At 38.8% G+C, this 20,011-nt stretch overlaps 2 protein-coding genes across 2 annotated transcripts in view; both read left to right on the top strand.

Moving 5' to 3' along the window:
* Nucleotides 1–1,163: 1,163 nt before the first annotated feature.
* Nucleotides 1,164–12,070, top strand: gdpd2 (glycerophosphodiester phosphodiesterase domain containing 2). Its single transcript, XM_046029823.1, has 16 exons — nucleotides 1,164–1,243; nucleotides 3,327–3,543; nucleotides 4,335–4,438; nucleotides 4,570–4,663; nucleotides 4,899–4,958; nucleotides 5,059–5,157; nucleotides 5,270–5,363; nucleotides 6,150–6,295; nucleotides 6,986–7,068; nucleotides 7,482–7,641; nucleotides 7,749–7,955; nucleotides 8,040–8,188; nucleotides 9,190–9,337; nucleotides 9,524–9,606; nucleotides 9,710–9,738; nucleotides 10,869–12,070. Exons 2-16 carry the CDS (start codon nucleotides 3,457–3,459, stop codon nucleotides 10,904–10,906), a joined length of 1,581 nt encoding a protein of 526 aa, XP_045885779.1. The 5' UTR covers nucleotides 1,164–1,243; nucleotides 3,327–3,456; the 3' UTR covers nucleotides 10,907–12,070.
* Nucleotides 12,071–12,792: 722 nt separating this feature from the next.
* The window catches only part of dlg3 (discs, large homolog 3 (Drosophila)), an 88,218-nt gene continuing 80,999 nt past the window's right edge, over nucleotides 12,793–20,011 (top strand). The window contains exons 1-2 of the mRNA XM_046029822.1: nucleotides 12,793–13,063; nucleotides 14,234–14,365. Of these exons, the coding sequence (XP_045885778.1) occupies nucleotides 13,024–13,063; nucleotides 14,234–14,365 (172 nt within the window). The 5' untranslated portion in view covers nucleotides 12,793–13,023. The remainder of the gene's footprint in view (nucleotides 13,064–14,233; nucleotides 14,366–20,011) is intronic.

Raw genomic sequence — 20,011 nt, 5'->3', positions numbered from 1 at the left:
TGTTTAGTTTGCCGGTCTTCCCAGCCTTTCTGTGTGGAGTTTGCATGTTCTCCCCGTGTCTGCGTGGGTTCTCTCCGGGTGCTCCGGCTTCCTCCCACCGTCCAAAGACTAGGTTAATTGGTGACCCTAAATTGTGTGTGAGTGTGACTGGTTGTTTGTCTATGTGTGGCCCTGTGATGGATTGGCGCCCGATGTCAGCTGGGATTGGCTCCAGCGACCCTGTACGCAGGATAAGCGGTTGACGATGGATGGATGTTTGTGTTGTTTTATTGTGCATTTTCTGTCTCCTCAAATTAAAGTGACCCCACGTTGGCTGTTCTACCTGTTGGTCTTTATATCTACATTGTGATACGTAGTCCCATTTAGAGCACTGGAAATCCAGATTTCTTAATCCTGAAAAGTTTCTGGATCAGGGTGATCCAATCCAATGTTGCTTTGAAAAACCGGCACAAAAGTCAGATGGGTTATGTGATCCTGGATAGCAAAACATTGGATTTTAACATCCGGATCATTCTGATAGAGATTAATTTATTTTTTTAACATTTTGTAAGCTGTATCTAGCCTATATCGTTGGATTCAGCAATCTGTTTATTCATACTTCGGTATAAGCCTACCATAGCATAGATAGATATAATCATTGAACATATTCATTAACATATTTCAGTTTAGTAAATGGCATTTAGTAAATTCATATTTAAGCAGGCTAATTCACTGTTCCCGTTCAACACACCGGATTCTCATCACCTCAGCCATAGGTCTATCCTACTTTAATGCTCCACACTTAAAATAAATAGGCTACTAAAACTGCATGTGTAGCCTGCACCTCGTGGTTTAGATGGGCTAATGATAAAATGAAAACGACATTATGGTTATAAAATGGATATTACAACTCCATCTGCAAATACATTTTATGGGCTTAGTTAAAAGTGACCTTGAGGAATGGAATCATTTTTCCTCTTTAAAAGATCTATGCTATTTGTTGCAGATTAACAGGCAGCGTAGCCTACAGGTGCAATTTTCTATGGGCAAGTTTCACATTGTAGCCTACCTGAGTGAAAATATTTGGATCCTCCCTCGCTAGGCCACGCCTCCTTAACGCGCACCCATTCATTTTGGATCATTCACATTCAGTTCACGCACTCAGAGAGAGTGAAAAGGGTGCGAGAGTGGGGAGAGTGAAGAAGAAGAAACCCAAGAGAGAACTTCGGTGTGAAGAGAATTTATCGGCACAGCGCGATTGTTGGTAAGTCACTTTGCGAGATAGAGAAAAAGATACAGAGAGATTGTGCACCTCATCCTCTTGGACACACTGGTTTGGTTTTGTCTCTTCGGTGCTATGGATTAAACGATTAATTAAGAAATCCTTGTGGACATGAACATTGCATTTTCTGCTTTAACATTTAGACGTAAAGCTGACAGGTTGAAGCTAAATAGACAGTCACATGGGAATCACACTAAAGTGTATAATAGAACATTTCTTCACGTCATTATTTCTTTTTAACTCCCGATGTACAATGTTTGATTTTCTGTTTTAAAGCGCTCGAGATGACACTTCTGTTTGGTAGGCTACTGACATTCACTCTTCGACGCTTGAATATAATAGCGGGGGGTAAACAAAAACAAAAAAATCAGCAGTGAAAGGGGGATATAGCATATCTCATAATGCCTACTGTTCCTGTTGCAAAAAAAATCTAGATAAAATCACAAGAGAGATAAGGCACATAATACGTGAGATAAGTCTTGTGTTTTAAGTGATGTTTAAGTGATGGCTGAAAATAGTTTAGGAATAGTTTAGGAAAGGCATCAGAGCAGCACAATACTGTTTCCAAGAGGAGGTTGAGCCACTCTGACTGCATGAAGGTCATCAGGGGACCAACTGAGATATGACAGTGTTTTGTTTTGACAAAATTTATTTGTTATTAAATTAACATCAATCACTTAAGAAAACGTGATTGGATATTTTATCTTTCGTCCCTTTTTTAAATAATACTACACCCACTAAATACAGTCTAAATACAGTTTACTATGCCAGTGAAAGTGTATGAAATTATGTCCTTACACTTTGCCGCAGGTGTTAGGTGTGCGTATGTATGAGGTTAGAAATGAGAACAGGGATGTCTTCCAGCTATATCAGACTGGGACACAAAAATGACATTGTTGGGAGGCACTCAACCATGAAGTGTTTAATTGTTCTTTGATTGTAAAAGGGACATTTATATCACTTTCTTTTTTCATCTTCTCACTAGTTGTCAGTCTGTAGCTCAGACATATTACCGTTATTACTCAACATTCAGTTAAGGCTTAAAACTTCCTGGTAAATGCTCAGTTTGTGCAGTGAAACAAAGCATCTTGTGTTTCATGTCAATGACTTGAAAGGCTGTCCAACCTGTCCAAACATGCCCTTATTAGATGACAATCTCCTAATTAGTGTAAAGAAACTTGCTACTTAATGGTAGTGTGTCACTTTATTCTATACAGTGGAATAGTTTGTGGTGACAGTTGTTTTATCTTAATTTGACCTGTTTGATCTTTTCTAAACTTATGCCTCAACCTTGAACTTGCTTATTACCCTGAAGGCTTTGACATTTGAACAAAATGAGAAATCCTTGTGAGATGGCAAAACGCCAAGTCAAATCAAGTCAAACAAGAAACAGTTGGTTTAATGGAGTCTTTTCACATAGAAAATGTTATTGCTTAATGTGTCTGCTCTGTGGGTGACACTTATGTGTGTAATTTCCCTCATAGTTTTTTTGTTTTTTTAAGAGGGGACCGAAACCTGGCACAGCTGGAAAATTATTTGCCCCAACAGGTTTACTAAAATCTAGCTGTGACCCATTCTCGGCCTAGTGACTGTCAATGTGAAAATATCTATCTAAGGCCCCTTAAACCTCCACTCGTAGTGTTCTTCACTCTGTTAGTATGTAAACTGTTTTACTCTGTTAGTATGTAAACTGTTTCACTCACTTAGTATGTAAACTGTTTCACTCTGTTAGGATGTAAACTGTTTGTTCTTTACTTGCATTTTATTTCCTCCTCCCCCGTCTCTGTGCGTGGATGTGCCTGTCACTGTTTGTTCTGTAAAAGCTCCAATAGTGTGACTTCACTCTCAGGACAGTCTGTGCACTACTCTCAATACCCCATGGTGTTGGCCATTGTAAATCCAGCCAGTGGCTATACCCCCTTTGGACACTGGCTCTATTGAGGGGATTATTGAGCAGGGATTGCCTTAATGCTCCAAGAAACTTTTTTTTTTTTTCACCCCCTCGTCCCTCATTTGCTTTCTTTTTGCTGTCACACTAATCTTTTTTTCTTCCTGCACTCCACAGGTTTGGAGAGGTGAATGAGGTCAGGCTACGCCTAGGTATCCGGGCTCCCTCCATCTTTCTTCGGGCTGCGTGTATCAGGTGTTGAGATTGCAGTGAACAGGACCTACACTGTGAATGAGGAGGAAAAGTGATGCCACAAGACGACAGTTGTTGCAGAATTTGCAGCAGGGGCTACTACAGCTGCCGCTGGAAGCACTTGAGTGAAAATAACAGAAAAGTGAGTATTTGTGCCACATTTGTGTGTCTATTTAACAAATATGACTATATTTTTATATGATCATTAGGGAGTTCAGATACGTAATTTATGTTCTAATTTTCTTCAGCACTGCTCTATACTGCACTGTAGTATGTGTGATAATTATGTAAAATAATCTGTTTCAAATTACTTAATCAATTTCAGTTTTCTGGTTCCTTGAACTTCCACTGAACATAACTTTTTACAAAGCCCTGTAATCAGGGATTGAAATTCCACAAGACTGAATTCAGAAATGTAAAATATTGCCAATGAACTGTTGTGCTATGCAAATCCTGTGCTTTATATGCATTTTTGTAATGAAAGTAGATAACTTTGTTTAGAGAGAGTTTTTTAGAAGAGGAAACCTTTTTGTTAGTGAAGCGATCAATAAATGCTGGTTATGCATTTGTGTGCCAAGAAAAATAAATAAACTCACAGGCCCTAACAGGCTTGTTATGGACTTATCTGGAACCGGTTTATAAGTGGGTGGGGGTAGCCGTTTATAATTTTGGAGGGGGGAAGGTGTGTTGATGGTGAAATAACATGAAGGGCCTGTTTGTGGTAAGTTGTCACAGCACAGTGCATGGGCGCAAACCAGCTATGAAAAAATGTTGGAATTGTTCCATTCCCTTTCAGATCAAATTGCCTTTGGAATCCATACACACATACTTCCACTTACACACACGCAGCATACCAAATATCTTGGTTATTATTAAACCTAAAGACATAAAAGCTTTGAAGTATAACATTTCACGTGTTCTTTTTCATTTTAGTGTGCATGCTGTTGGTTCTCGGTTGTCACCGTGGTCTCCCTGCTTTCCCTGTGCTGGATATACATTTGTCTTGTTACTTTTAATGACCAAGACGACGTTAACTGGTGAGTGAACATGCACAGACACGCGGTCCACATTGAATCTAACACAAAAGCCCAGAATCCTCTCTTTTCTTTCATTATTGGTGACCTTTATTTGGCTCACCCTGTGCTGGTCTCTATTGTTCTATTATCAGGCACAGCTTCACAAAACTGAAATGGTGGGTGAACTGGTTCATGGTGCTGATCATCATTTCTGCAGTGTTAACCAGCTACTGCGTTCTACTGCTGGTGAGATTATAGTGTTTGTACTATAGTGCGGAAATTTAGCAGTAATGATGGGGTGACTACTGGAGTAACTGCTGGCATGAGAGTGGATCTTTTGAATTCTAGCTAAATGAAAGCATATACAGTATAAATAGCTTAAGTTAGCCTTATACCATGGAATCGAACATCATCACAGGTTCAAAAAATATTAGGCATGTTTGCAACTTCATCTTCTATAATTTACCACTATTTATTGCAGCTCTTTGCACTGTTCCAAGTTGCCTTAGGAGAATCACTCGACTTACATTGGCTACACAAGGTATCCTAAACATTTAACTGTCCAGATTTGTTCCAAATATGCAGTATCTATTGAGGTTGCTAAAACTGTTAAATGTTATATTTGCTTTTACTCTACACAGATCTTCTTATTTTTGGGTGTGACATTAATCGCTTGTGGGGTCGCAGGAATTAGTTGCATGTGGGAGAAGGAATGGCCAACTGTTCTCCTCTCACTCCAGGTACAATTTACAGGTTATAGTTTTTATTTCACATGGCAGTGAGGCATTTAGATGGCATTACAGTTGTCTGTGTACATCATGTGATTTGATGTGCGTGTTGACCTCTTGGCAGGCCACAGCTCCTTTCTTGCAGTTTGGTGCTGTCGGTGCATTGACCCTGCTGAGTCCTTTCATCTTGCGGGGCTTCCACACGGCCATGGAAAAATGTAGGTCTCCGACGTCATTTAAGAGCACACTTTGGCATGAGTTACAAGCAAGTGCAGCACTGTATACAGACACAACATTTTTCCAGAAGGAAAAAGTGAATAAGATCTGAATAAGATTGAATACACAAATGACACAGAGACACAGTACGTATAAATAAAATTTAAAATGGCATTACAGCTGGCATCACCAGTTAGAATCTAGTGTTATGCTTAAAATTTAATGCGATAATGTACCGTTGATTATTCACAAAATACAAACAGGACATGGACTTCCACTGGAGTCCAGTAATGGTCATCATGTACTGTGGTCTAAATACTTTGTCCTTACCATTTAATAAGGAACAGATTAACAACTGGGATGTCAGTAAATGCAACTTTGTACTTTGAAGAAGAAAACCTGCAGGGTTGTGGCATCAGTAGACCTGGACTCACGTAAATGAAACGCCGTAAATTGTAGAACACTAGAGTTTGTGTCCTCTATGCAAATGTTCATGTGATCTCGACCACGTATATTTTTGTCATGAAACCTGGCAAGTAAAACATGTATTTTACTAAATGGCTATTGCTTTATCATGTCCTGTAATTCACATGTTGCATAAAACTAAATGCAGAAATATGAATGTGGCATAATGGAAAAGGCATAAGAAAAGGATGCAATGGTTTTGAAAGCACAAATTATATTTATGATACTCCCATTAGACAAATAATACTCATTATTTACTCATACTTCTGCACAGGTGTAATAGCTAGAGGATTATCTTATTTTTTTACTTTTGTTCTCACTAGGGCCCAAGTTCCTGATGGCAGTGGTATTTGTAGCTATGTCGGCAGCCATCTTCGTGTGTCCCCTGTTCATCAGTTCTCCTTGTCTGATAAAGCGTACTGAATTACCTGAAAAACCAAAGCTCATTGGCCACCGAGGCGCACCGATGGTGAGCATCCTGTTTGCTTGACAACACCCCAAAGATACACATGGTCCACCTCCCATAGTGTTGCTATTAGTATACCTCTGGGAAGAGCTGTCAGGGTTGAGTCATAGCAGTTATAATCAAGGCATGTAGTTTATGTAGTAAAAGAAGGAAGTTAATTATCATTTAAAGGAATAGTTAGGGTTTTGAGAAAAATGCTATATCTTCATATTTAATGGACAGATGTGAGGGTGTTAATCTTCTAATCTTGGTCTTTTCTTTGAACTGCATTTCTTGTATGAAAGATGCAATACAAATACATTTTATTATTATCTAACTCTTGCCAAGAAAGCAAATAAATGTGTTCCCCAAACGGAATATCGACTGCTACGCTTGCATGCAAATATCATTATCTCGTGTCATGTATTATATTCTGCTTACTGATGTAATATGTTAAAATACTTTGCATTTTTATGTGCACGTTACAGCAAAGAATTAAACTGGCTCAGGTGTGAACAAATGTCCAGTCATGTGAGGGGCCCCATATGTTGTGCTGCTCCATCCTTGTTAGTTTGCTTTGCCCCTGGGTCACTCACCACAATAAGCTCAATTTCAACACTGTGCATGGGGTCGTGTGTGTTCACCCAGCTTTAGGGTAGATGGGAGTTTTAAGCACATTAATGTGTCTCACCCATCTGTCCTCCTTGTGTCCAGCTGGCCCCAGAGAACACCATGATGTCGTTCAGCAGGAGCATCTCGTGTGGCGTCATAGCCTTTGAGACTGACGTGCAGCTCAGGTACAGTGAAAATGCATTCGTATTTAAAAGGCTTTTTTAGTGGCTTATAACAGCAAAGCATTTTCATAATGTTGTTTTTAAAGTGGTAGTGTGCCTGATTTCTACGTCCCTCAACTGACCGTTCGATAAGCCCTGCTCCCATTAGTTATTGTTGCTACTGTTATCACAGCTAGCTAGCTAATTGTCATTAGCTTCATGAGTTGGTATAAAACACCTCCATCTGGTTGTTGATCAATCCCAATGATTTGTGTATTTTTGCTTGGTGGTGTTCTATCATTGCTCTTGCTGTTTGTGCTAGTTGCCCTCTGAGGCCAATAAGGGTCATGAATTATTTAATGTAACTTTTTAAATTGGGACTGTTTTGGCCTCACATACAGCATGCTTTTATTTTTTATACTGTTTTTCTAACCTAGTAAAGACAGAATTCCCTTCTTGATGCATGACAATAACTCTGAGTTCTTGTTGAGAACGACAAACGTTAAAGAGAAGTTCCCTGACCAAAACGTCAGCCACAGCACTCACTTGACGTGGGAGGAATTACAGAGTCTGAATGCAGGTGAATGGTTCCTGAAGGTGAGGTCTTTGCTTTGATACATGCTTGTCCAAAAACTCACTCATAAAGGTTTATGTCTTATCATGCCGCATACTAAAGTCACAGGTAGCATTATGTGACTTTCCAGACGGATCCTTTCCGTTCGGTGTCCAAGCTCACAGAAGAGGAGATGGAAACAGCCAGGAATCAGACTATACCCTCCTTAGATCAGCTCCTCAATCTCGCCAAGCAGCATAACATCTCAGTGATATTTGACCTGTATAATCCCGACAAGGAAAATGACTCAGAGGTCATCGTCAGCACCATCTTGAATTCTAAATTTGACCCAAGCCTGGTAAGTCTAATTCTAATCCATCTGATAGAATTTGAGATATTTTAACAAAGGCACATTTTGTTATGGTGTTTTCCTTTTTTATAGGTCCTCTGGCTTCCTCCAGAAAAAAGAGAATATGTAATTAAGACTGCTCCAGGCTTCATCCAGGTCTATAAAAATGAAAGGGAGATGCTTGACAAAAACGGAAAGTACTTGAATGTGAAATACAGCAATTTGAGCATAAAAGAAATCAGGTAAAATAAATAAATGTGAAACAAAATACGCCCATGTTATCTTTGTGGTTGTGCCAGGGTCCATCCACAGTAGTGTGTTAATTACAATGTGTGTGTAGCATGCTGAGACACAGTGCTGGCACTGAATCTAGAGGCGCAGGATTGGCCTCCAGGGAATGAGTTTCAAATAATGTCCCAGCCCAGGAATGTTGTTTCATGGATGAGCATACCAACCTTAAAAAAATAACTACAGAGGTGCTGCATATAAGTTCTTAATGAACTCACTGTACATGGAGTGTTGTCTTTGCTTTATGACACAAGTGTTTGACAGCTTCCACATAAAACTTGGGGCAGAGCAAGTTAACACTGTTTACACACAATAATGTAACCTTCCACCTCTGATCCATGTATGCACACAGAACAACTCAAAGTATGTTCTTATTTTGGTAAGCATAAGATATACATTTGCATGCACATATTAGGGGTGTGACGAGATCAAAATGTGACAATATTTCTCTTTGAGGTGAAAAGCTGTCTCACGATATCAGCATGACTGAGTGTGAGGGTGAAATTAGCATAGACAATTCCCCCACCACTTTTTAAATTGTTTGTGGGGCAGCATTTTTGTCACCCAGTGGAAAAAAACGACGACAGAGCGACATGAGCCACAAATAATATATAAGCAATATTTACATTTCAAAATACACCCGCATTGTTTTGCATTTTGTGACTTTCAGTTCACTAAAAGACTATTTCCACTCAAATATTTCATCTTTGAAAATTTCTCTAAAAATAGTGTTAAAATATCTCGTTCTTGTGAACCCAATATCGTCTATTGTATCGTCTCATGAGCTAAATGTATTGTCACACCCCTAGCACATATGCATACATAAGTATCTACTTACATATATACACACACATCAATACAAACATACAAATACATACTTGCATAAACAAATATTTACTGTCTTGCTTTCCATAGATTCCTTTCTTTTCTTTTACGATTCGTTTCTATCTGACAGGAGACTTCGGAACGATAACGTTACAGTGAACCTGTGGGTGGTTAATGAGCGTTGGCTGTTCTCTCTGCTGTGGTGTGCAGGGGCCAGCTCTGTTACCACCAACTCCTGCCACCTCCTAAAAGACATGGATCAGCCTGACTGGGTCATGGTAAGCAATACATACAGCTGCACGTACAGTAGCTCGTGCTTTACTTTCCTTTCTGTTCATTTCACTATCGGGCAATAAATACTATCAGTTTAAGCATTTGTTTTGGACACGACAAGTTTGTACAGGCATTTTTCAAAATATTTGACACGCCTTGACCCTATGGGTATTGTTTTTTGTGTGTTTCAGGAGCCCTCTACATACAAGAAAATATGGATTACAGTGGACATTGCATCTATTCTGATAATGACTGGACTCTTCATCTTTCAGTGGTAAAATAGATAATAGATGTTTGCTGTACACATTTATGGCTATTGCATGAAAATGTCTTTGAAAGTGAATAGACTGACTAATCCACCTCACTGTTTCTGCCAGCAAAACACATCGTTCCTCACACAGACAAGGTATGTTTAGATTTTATAATCTTAACATAAGAGCTGCAACTATTGATTGTTTCGTTTTTTTGCACTAATCTACATATTATTTTCACAATTAATTTATTAATTGTTGTGTCTATAAAATATTTCCGTAAGTCCTAAGTCCAAAACCACTAAATTTTGCTATCATAATATTTTATTTTAAAAAACCCAGCAAATCTGGAACAAGAAAATGTAAATAAATTGATTATGAAAATAGTTGCAGGTTAATTTTCTCTTGATGGACTCACCTATTAACCAACTACTTGTTTCAGCCCTAGTTAATATATTGACAATGATTGTTAAAAAAAGAAAGAAGAAAAAAAGACATTAAGTGGCATTAACATTATTAACATTTGGGTGTTTCACACAGAGTTCCAGCTCATATCTTGATTAAAGTGGGTTCACCTAACTTCAACTAGCATTGCTATGCATAAAACTCAATATAAGTTACTAATAAAATTTAAAAAGTGGTGATGTTAATCCAAGCTATCATATAAAATGAGCCCGTACCCTTTATTTACAAAATAACATTTTAGAGAATGGCATAATGCAAGCAAATTGACATCAAACCACAAGACACAACAACAAGTTACCTTTTACAAGGGGTTTATAAATTGTAACTGATGGCTCAAGTAGGAAGTAATAAATTAAAGCTTTATTGATCAGCTAGAGCCTCAATAAAAATACATTTTGGATTGCTAGGTTGTTTAAAAACCCCCAAAACAAAACAAAAAACACTTGATGACAGTTTGACCACTTACTTGAATCCATTTATTAACAACTTGTTGAAACTGCAGACTTGATCAATTAAAAATGCTTTTATTAATAATGTTTTAACATGGTTTTGTATAAAGTGAGAAACAAATGAAAATGTATTAAAGAATTATAGCAACATTATCACATTACGAAATAGAAAGGATAAGTACCAGCTAAAGAATTTTCACAACCTGTTAACACAAATGGTCTTAATAGTTCATAACTGAGCTATAAATTATAAGAAAATTATTTATTAAACATAAACAAAACCATTAGTTACAGCTTATAAACCCTTTTGTAAATGGTGGCTTAGAAAGTGGTACCAATCTTTTGACTAACATTTTTGTGGCTCCGCGCAGGGATAGGAGAAGGGACTCCCTTCTTACACACTGGGTAGTTTCCCCGACGCTAGCAAGAGATTCTTCTGCCCGGAAACTGATGTACATCCTTGTCTGTAATGCAAGAACGGTTTGGACCTAGATCAGGAAGAAACCAAGTTGATGTGAATAACAATACACTGTACTGCTAAGCTATGAAAATAAGAATGTTTTGGATGGCAGTTTTTTGTTTGGGTTTATCTTTTGCAGGGTTTTAATCATTCTTCTACTAAAAATGTGAAACTTTTCTTTGATTGTATTACTGGAACGTGCGCTATAGATCTGCACTGGATTTGTAGCTTTTTTTTCATGGTGTCAATGCTGCAGGAAAGATGCGTATGTTCTGTAACCTGAGCCAAAAGCACTACAACAGTTTTATACACTGTCTTGTTTCTGTGCATTTAATCCTTTAATGCATGAATTATGTTTTGAAAAATCAGATTAAGTGAAAACAAACAACATATACATTAGAAAAGTTGCATTACAACATACATAATGGTTCCTTGTTTCTTTATGTAAGTTGTAGTTTTGTTTACCATGGTCATTGTTTTCTGGTTTCTTCTACAAAAAAAACCCTTTGTATATCCTTGAGACAACAAATGGGGAAATCACATTTGTCATACGTCTTTAAACAATCAGTTAAAGATTCATCCACATGCTTGAATTCTCCAAGCAAATTACTTTGTTTTGAGTGTATTACAGTATTGAAACAACTGACATTACTCTTGTACATTAGTCTTTTAAATCTTGTACATCTTAAAGTTTTTACTCCACTAAATTTATTTGGCAGCTTTAACTTGAGTAAATTCTGAATGCAAGACTTTTACTTGTAATGTTGTAACTTTGCATATTGTTACTTTACTTAGCTTTACTTTTACTTAAGTAAAGGACTAGAATACTTTTTCCCCCACCACTAAGATGTTAAATTGTAAAAACTATTCTTCCTTGAAGGGTGTTCCCGCTCCAAGATGCAACATTATAAACACTTCAGCTCCTTGTCTGATCAATCTATAACATATCAAATACTACAAAGTGTAAAAATAAAATAATACATGAGATGGGGAGTGAGGGTCAAAATGACTTTCTGTTCTTTTCAGGCAGTGACGTGTGGTACTGTTCTGCCTTGCACTGACATAACGTTGTCAGAATCACAATGTCCAGTTTAATAAAAAAGGATCAAAACAGTATTTTTATTCATTTCTTCCTTGTCAAAACCTGGCGCCTACATTACCCATAATGCAATTCGACTACCGACAGTTCGATCGTGGATTCGGTTCTATGCTAGTGACAAGCATCGGCTAACGTTAGTCTCCAGCTGCTAGCCTCAGGCAGAGATGAGGAGCGGGCTACCGAGGTCTGGTAAGCTTACTTCTTTCACACACCCCCAGATAATTTCCGTTTTCAGACCTGCAGTCTCCAGTCCCAACAGGCGCTGACTCATTTGAGGCTATTTATCAGACACCGCATAGCTCCCTCTGGAGCCACAGAAGGCTTTATACAACTTTTCCCCCCTATATGCAGTAGTAACGTTAAGCTACTCCCCAAGACCTGTAAACGCACCGAGTTCCCGTTTGAAGTGTGATTTCCCAGCACCTCCTTAACGCACCACTAGATGGCACACAACGCTAAAAGAAAAAGGACAGTAGACTTGAGGCTAGTCAGAGAAAACGTAAACATGGACAAGATGCTTTACTAACTGAATTATCACTCATGATGATGCCATGCAAATGATAATATAAGATAGCTACAGGTGGCTTAGTGTAAATATATTCATATTATATCGGTATCACGGTGTCCCAATGAGGCTGAGCCAGAGGGCCGTTTTTCCATTTTTCCATGAAAGCGAGGCGTGTGTGTGTGTGTGTGTGTGTGTGTGAGGGGAGGAGGAACATTTAACGCTCTGGGGCCGTTTTGCCCTAAAACTTCTGGAAAGTTGACATGAAGTAAACAACCTCTTGTCACACCTTAACCTCTTGTCTGTGCGTGTGGATCACCGGTGACCCGCTGCAGTAATAGGCTCAACTCAATATCTCGCTTGTTCGTGAAGAAGAGGCGACAGTTGTGGTTGCAAAATTATCAGGGACTATTGCTGTAAATATTTTCTTCTAAGAAAAACACCCCAAAAACTGTCATATACATGACTTTTCGAGTTGGCCACACCATGGTGCACAAGTATGGTGAGTACCGTTAACATAACGTAACGTCTTCATCTCTCACTCACGTGCCAGCAAGTTTCAGCGGCTAAATCTCGGTTAAAGTATAAGTTTTTAGATTAATGCCAGCTCATTACTCCATGAAAGTGTTTGCACGGCTTTTCGCTGGCCCACTAACCTCAGTTATAATCCCTTGAGAAACACGTTTTGTCCTCAGGGAATGAAAAAGGGTAAAAAACAAAAAACTTCCGGGCAGCAGTTTACTGTAACTGAGATTTTTCTCTACCAAAATGTTCAGGAGCAGGTAGAACTGTGAAGTAGTAGATTTACCTCCGTGATGTGCATCATCTCTCTGCTGTGTTCCTCACCACCCACAGGGTTCAACAACCAGCTGTACAGTCTTGTTGCAAGAGACAAATACCTTTAATGTGCTCTGTAGGGAATATAACAAACAGCAGTGCTGCATGTGTGTAAGTCAAGTACCACGTCATTATTATGATATTTTAAGATAAAATCTATATGTGTCCTTAACAGTGTGTCTGTAATAGTCAAAAATTAATTAGCTTTCTTACCTGCCTCACATGTAATGGTACTTTATGCTGCGTTACTTTATTGTTTGAAATCAGTTATTCCCTACATATTTTAGAGCGGAAATTAACAATTGATTAGAGAATTGACAGAAATGTAGTCGGCAACAATTGTGTAAAGCAATTAATCATCACATTTTTTAAGTAAAACTGGCACAAATTCACTGGTTCCAGCTCCTTATGTGTGTGACTCTAGAATATGATTATATTTTTTTCTTATTCTTCTATTACAGTAAACTAAATATCTTTGGGTTTTGGACTGTTGGCTGAACAAAACAAGGCATTTAGAGACTTCACCAAGAGCACTTGGACCTTGTAATTGGCATTTGCACTATTTGCTGACATTTTAGAGAACAAACTATTAATCAAGAATATTATCTGTAGAGTAATGATGGCAAGAATAATCCTGCCCTAACAGATTTAACAAGGTATTTTTCATATTTCCATATTCTATCCCTGGATTGAACTGCCCCTTAAGAGCAATACTATGCATATTTATTTTAATCCGCATTAAGAATATTGTTGACCCTGTTTATAATGACTGTCAACATGTATAGTTTATCTGCTGCTGTTCTGTCATGAGACATGTATTTATTTTGTGAGCCAGACACAGAGCGAGCAGTGGGGCTGCTCAGACGATACCAGGCCAACCTGACCAGTCCAGAGGAGCAGGCCCTGAACATCAGCGTGGGCAAAGTGTCTGCCATCTTGGGCAGCCAGCTGTTCCAAGCTCTTCTTGGTAAGAATAAAACACTTGTTTTGCAGCAGAGAGTTTCAAATCTCTGTCCCCGAGCTTCAATTACATCAAAGTTTTCTCCAGGTGGACTTTCTAAATAACTTTTAACCGGCTCACACCCCCTTCTTTTTGAGTAAGAAAGATGGTTTACAGCTAGATTATTTTTGGTTTTCTACACTCTGTTGTCATACTATATCCGTCTTTAATTTAGAGTAGCTTATGTACTCTGATTTGTGTTGTCATGTGACTTGCTGCAGGCAAACACAGGATGTAGACAGGGTCAGGTTGTATTAATTTGTATGGGAAGTTAACTGAGTCTAGATGTTTCCCAATTAAGCTTTATGAAAGAGGCCTTTCAGTTTGCCTCACAAAGGTTTGCTGTATACCCTCCTCTGTAACATACTCACATTGTAATGAAATCCTAATAAAGCCACACACAACACAGTCTATCTATAGACTGAGCTGTTATAAGCTCAGACTTGCCTCCCCTGTGAAAACACAATTCTCCCCTTTACTTAGTGGCCTTTTTTGTATCACATACTTCATGAACTTATGCCAACATGATGTAGATCATGGCTCAGAAAAACTGAAACAGTCACCATTACCACAGAGCTATAGTAACTTACTGAAGCTGCTTCTGACTAAACTGATATTACAAATCCTGAAGTGTGCATAGTTTCTACTGCAGCTCATCTGAAGAGTTGCTATAATTATGTAAAATCAGCTACATCTTCGTGACAAGTGTGTTTGTTTAAAAGAGCGCAGGGAAGCCATTGTGAATCTTAACCTCAGTTCTTTTTAAAGCATATATAGCACATTACTTCAGTTTATCCAATGGTTGAGTAGTCCTTCTAATTACCACAGCCATGTCATAGTGATGCTTGCCCCTGGGTCTGCTGTTGATACTGTTGACCCACTGCTGGGGAGCTGAGGGGGAGGGACTTCTCAGGCCCAGTTAAAGAAATACGGTATGACCGTTTTTACCAGTGCTGTATCTGAAGAGATACTAGACAAACTTTCATTATGTATCTTTTTGTTTGTCCGATAGCACCATTAGTTGGATTTGTTACTATTTTGGTGGTAGGGATTCATTTGTTGTATCTCATTATATAAGTCCATATTTCAAAACCAAATATGTTGTAATAGGCCAATAAGTCCCATTTTAAAGGGTTCTTCATATACAGGAGAGATATGCAGCCGTTTGTTTTTAGCCAAATAGCAAAACTAACAACATTCCTGTCAGCCTTGGCTTTACTTTGTGTTTAGCACTCATTAACCAATGTTAGCATGCTAACATGCTAAACTAAGATGGCGAACATGATAAACATTATACAAGGACCTGCTAAACATTAGCATGTCAGCATTGTCATTGGGAGAATTTTAGCATGTTGACATTAGCATTTAGCTCAAAGCACTGCTGTGCCTAAGTACACCCTCACAGAGCTGCTAGCATGGCTGTAGTCTCTCAGTCTTGTTATAGGCCAGATACATGTGTGTGTGTGTGTGTGTGTGTGTGTGTGTGTGTACTGGCCTGTCCACTCACTCTATTAATCAGCTAAAAGCAACAGTTCAACAAAGAAGAAGCATCTTTTTGCATCTATACAAGACCTTTATGCCCACTGTCAATCAGTATTTTCACCACGAAGTAGGTGTCATCCCCAGTACTATTAAGAATAAGCCATGCTGTGTCTTTGGGCAAGACACGGGTTACCTTCTAGCTCTGCTTGACCCTCTCTGGGGCACAGATGGTACTAGAGCCCGGGCGATGAATTGGCATGCCGGTATTATCGGCCGATATGAGCTTATTGCAGATAAATTGATATAGGTGGTATAACAGCCGATAAAGTGACAATTTAAAAAAAAAGCGAAGAGACAGAAGAATAATAGTTATTGTAAGTATACAACAATAACACAAATTTATTTTTAAACTACATTATGTCATGTTATCTTGGTGAGGTCTTATAATGGGATGATATTTGTTTATGTTATGTGTTTCTGAAAAGAAGAAATAAAAATCGGTATTGGTCTAAAAAATACACTTAAATAAGTCTTGTCAGTTTATTCCAGTATTGCATAATATGTTGAGAAAACATTTTATTTAGAGATTTGCTAATGATACCTCTGTAGAATACATGAAAGAAGTTTAAAGAATTTATCTATATAAAAGCTTGATGCTATGCACTATTTTGATCTAGTAATTATCAACATCAAATGTAATATTTTTAGGTAAGGGAGACTCAGAGAGGATTAGCTTTCCAAATCAGGATTCTAAACATTCTTCACAAAGAATGTTCAATCAGGGCCGAACCTGAGGCAGGCAGGAAAATAAACTGCTCTTGGCTGCCATTCCAGGCCTCTCCCAGCTCTTTGGATCATCTGCGCAGAGTGTGAGGGAAGAAGAAGAAGGGGCTGGGGGTTGGTGTGTCTCAGGTGCAGGGCTCACAGGCTTCGTCCTTCATTCAACATGTGGTTCTCATCAGGAAAGACAGAGTGGGGGAGCAGCCGGTACACAGCAGTAATAGGAATACAGTGCAGTATAAACATTACTCATCCTCTTATCCTCTACTGTTGTGTTTGCCTTCACATGCTCAGGGCCACGTGTACTGGTTCAGTTTGGACTATTTTCGTTGCTTTTGTCTTAAAAAGCGTCCATTTTCTCTATCTAAAGACAGTGATCTGCAAACATTATGCTGCAACAGTGCAGCATTTGTCTTTAAGATATTTCTGTAACTTTGATGCACTGTGGGAAGTAAAGAAGTGTTTGATGCAGTGTGGGAAGGTTCAGTACTGGTCACTTGATTGGATGTCTGCATGGTTGCACAGTCACGAACAAAGGTTGCCTTAACTGTGCACCCACCCTTTTGTTCCAACATACAAACATGCAGTGGGAGGCATGGGGGTGCTGTTCACAGGGAGTTGGGGCAGACACACATGCAGACACACGTTAAATTACAGAGGACCCTAAATGCCTGGGGAATATTTTATCAAGGCAGTGACAAGGGGTGAATTGTTTGCCCTGCCTTGAAATTGTGACCTAGTTTTCTGCAAATGTGTTATTCTAGTGATCTGTGGGTTGCTCATCATCATGTAAAGTACCAGGGGCACATTTTTTTTGTATGATTCACCCAGGCAGAAATACAGAGATGACTTTAGTCCAATTGAATAGGTACATGACACACGGAAGAGGCCTATAACACACACAAACATGTAGATCCTGGATGCAGAGTCTTTGTAGGACAGGGAGAAGGTGCAGGAAACCCCCTGTGACTGTGACAAAAAGGCTCAGAGCTCCGACCAGGCCATCCCAAAATAGTCCCAACATCAAAAAGAGATCTGGGAATAAGTCCCGTGAAAGAGACTTCTGGCTTGGATTATGTATTTTCTTCTGTCGCAAGGAATTTATGTGGTCTGTGAGGGTTGGAACAGTTCAGAGATTTTTTTTTTTTTTGGGGAAAGTCACAGATGCAAAAAAGAAAACTCTCTGTACTTTTGTGTGACTGTGAATCCTGATCTCATAACACTTAAAGACCTGATTGAGCACTTCTGTTTTGTTACCTCTGCCAGGAATAGCTGAATAATGTAATTAGAGGTGTTAGTTGTGTGAAAGCAAGCCAGGTGTCCGGGATGCGTCGGAAGAGCAAGATTTAACAGATGCAACATTTTCAAGAATTATCAAAAGCTGAACCAACCAGTATATTTATATGAACAAAGGTTCAGATCACTAAATGTATGTGAAAGGTGTCAGAGAATTATCACCTGACTCTACAGTTCTCCTCAGTGCTATGTAGCTTTTTTAATGTCCGTCAGCTCATTGTTTTGTTTTACATCTTTTTCTTTTTGTTCACTCACTGCTCTCATAAGCCTCAGGTCCAGTTACAGCAGCTGGCTAGCTCTGATAAACCCACTATACACTACCTGCCCAGCACCAAATGACAGACAGACACTGTTAGTGCCTTGCTAGTGAACATAGAGGAGCATTTAGCAGCTAAAGAGCCAAATTCCCAAATTGCACCTAAAAGAAGAGTGAATTTTAGACTCACTCCAACTCCAAATGAATACCAATGTGGCTCCTTGTCTGCTTGATGTGTAGATTGTTCCAAACAATTTGCATATCTGCTTTATGAGGTTGTTGTGGAAATTGTATATTGCTGGTGAGGGATTAAGTAATAAATTGAGTAACAACAATCAAAGAATTTATTAATAAAAGAGAATAAACAGAGAAGTACTATAGCCTAACACATATACAGCTGGTCCAGAGACCTGCCCCCTAGGGCAGCTTCGGGCGTCTGGCCCCGAGCAAAGGGATGCATAATCATTTACACATTCTAGGTTTCTATGTTTTGGGGAACAGAGATCCTCTCCCAGCTTTCAATGAACATTCAAGGAGAGGAGAGAAACAACAAGAGGAGGGAAACACTAAACAATCTCACAGCTCTGACCTAAAACCCTAAATATGTGAACAGACTAATAAAGAGTATAATAATAAGAAAAGATTAAGACATAAACATAAACAATAACAGTAATAACAATAGTAATAATAAAAGATTAAATATAAGAGGAAACAATTGTTGTGTTTACAGCGTGTTCCGCTGTACACCAAGTGGCCAGAAAATCAATTAAGGAAAAGGAAGCAACCAACATTTAATACCTACGTTTTGAAGTTGTAGAAAGGCAGCACACGCTTGTTATACTTGAGGTTCAAAAATATTAAGTTGTATAGAAATTTCACATTTCACACTGTAACTTTCTTCCAAGTTTATACATTTAATATTCTGTATGCCAGCTGTAATTTTTTAATTACAAACAAAATGAAACATAGCAACAATAAGCTTGTATTTATATCCATTTCAGCTCAGAGGATTTTGACATGAAACCTCCATTGTAGCACAAACTATTTAGTGTGGTAAGTAGATTTATGGTTTAGGGACTCATGAAGATGCCTTTGTGCTCTTTGAGTAATAATGCACACAGTTTAGAAAGGGAGTAGCTTACTGGGTATCTGAAACAGTTAACAGGTATATTAGGAGTAAGGAGGTTTGCTAGTGTCATTGTGGCTATTTGTGTGTATGTCTGTGGCTGGATGTAAGTGGGTATACACAGGTAGGCCTACAGTTTTTGTGTGTCTGCATGTATATAAGAGTTTGTATCAGTGAGGTTGCTCTTTAATGAGCTGGGCAACAAACTCCGCTGCCCACACATGGCTTCACTCCTCCACATTCAGACACAGTGATGAGTCACATGCTCCATTCTTACACTTTTGTTCTCCCAGTGTCTTGTTGGGACATACTGACTCCTAATCCCTCTTGTCTCACACAAATACACACATCGAGTACAGAACTTTCTTTTCAACAAAAAGATACCCATTGTGAATAGAAAAAAAGACACATTTTAGACATATTGAGCTTCCCTGTGTCCTTCTCAAATGTGTCTTCGTAGCCCATCTTGTCCTGACATTGAAGTTTCGGAAGTTGATGAATTCTCCAGCAACCTCTTTATGTCAACAGTGCAGTAATCAGGCGTGCCTGTGACATCAGCAACTGTCCCAATGCATTCTCATCAAATGGCTGCCACTCAATAGGTGACCATTGTACATGGGTGTGTAATGAGCCAAAACGTGATGCCTGGAGATGAGAGAAGAACGGAGGAGAG

The sequence above is a fragment of the Micropterus dolomieu genome, linkage group LG19, assembly GCF_021292245.1.
Source record: "Micropterus dolomieu isolate WLL.071019.BEF.003 ecotype Adirondacks linkage group LG19, ASM2129224v1, whole genome shotgun sequence".
NCBI lineage: Eukaryota > Metazoa > Chordata > Actinopteri > Centrarchiformes > Centrarchidae > Micropterus > Micropterus dolomieu.
This window is presented reverse-complemented; position numbering and strand designations above follow the sequence as displayed.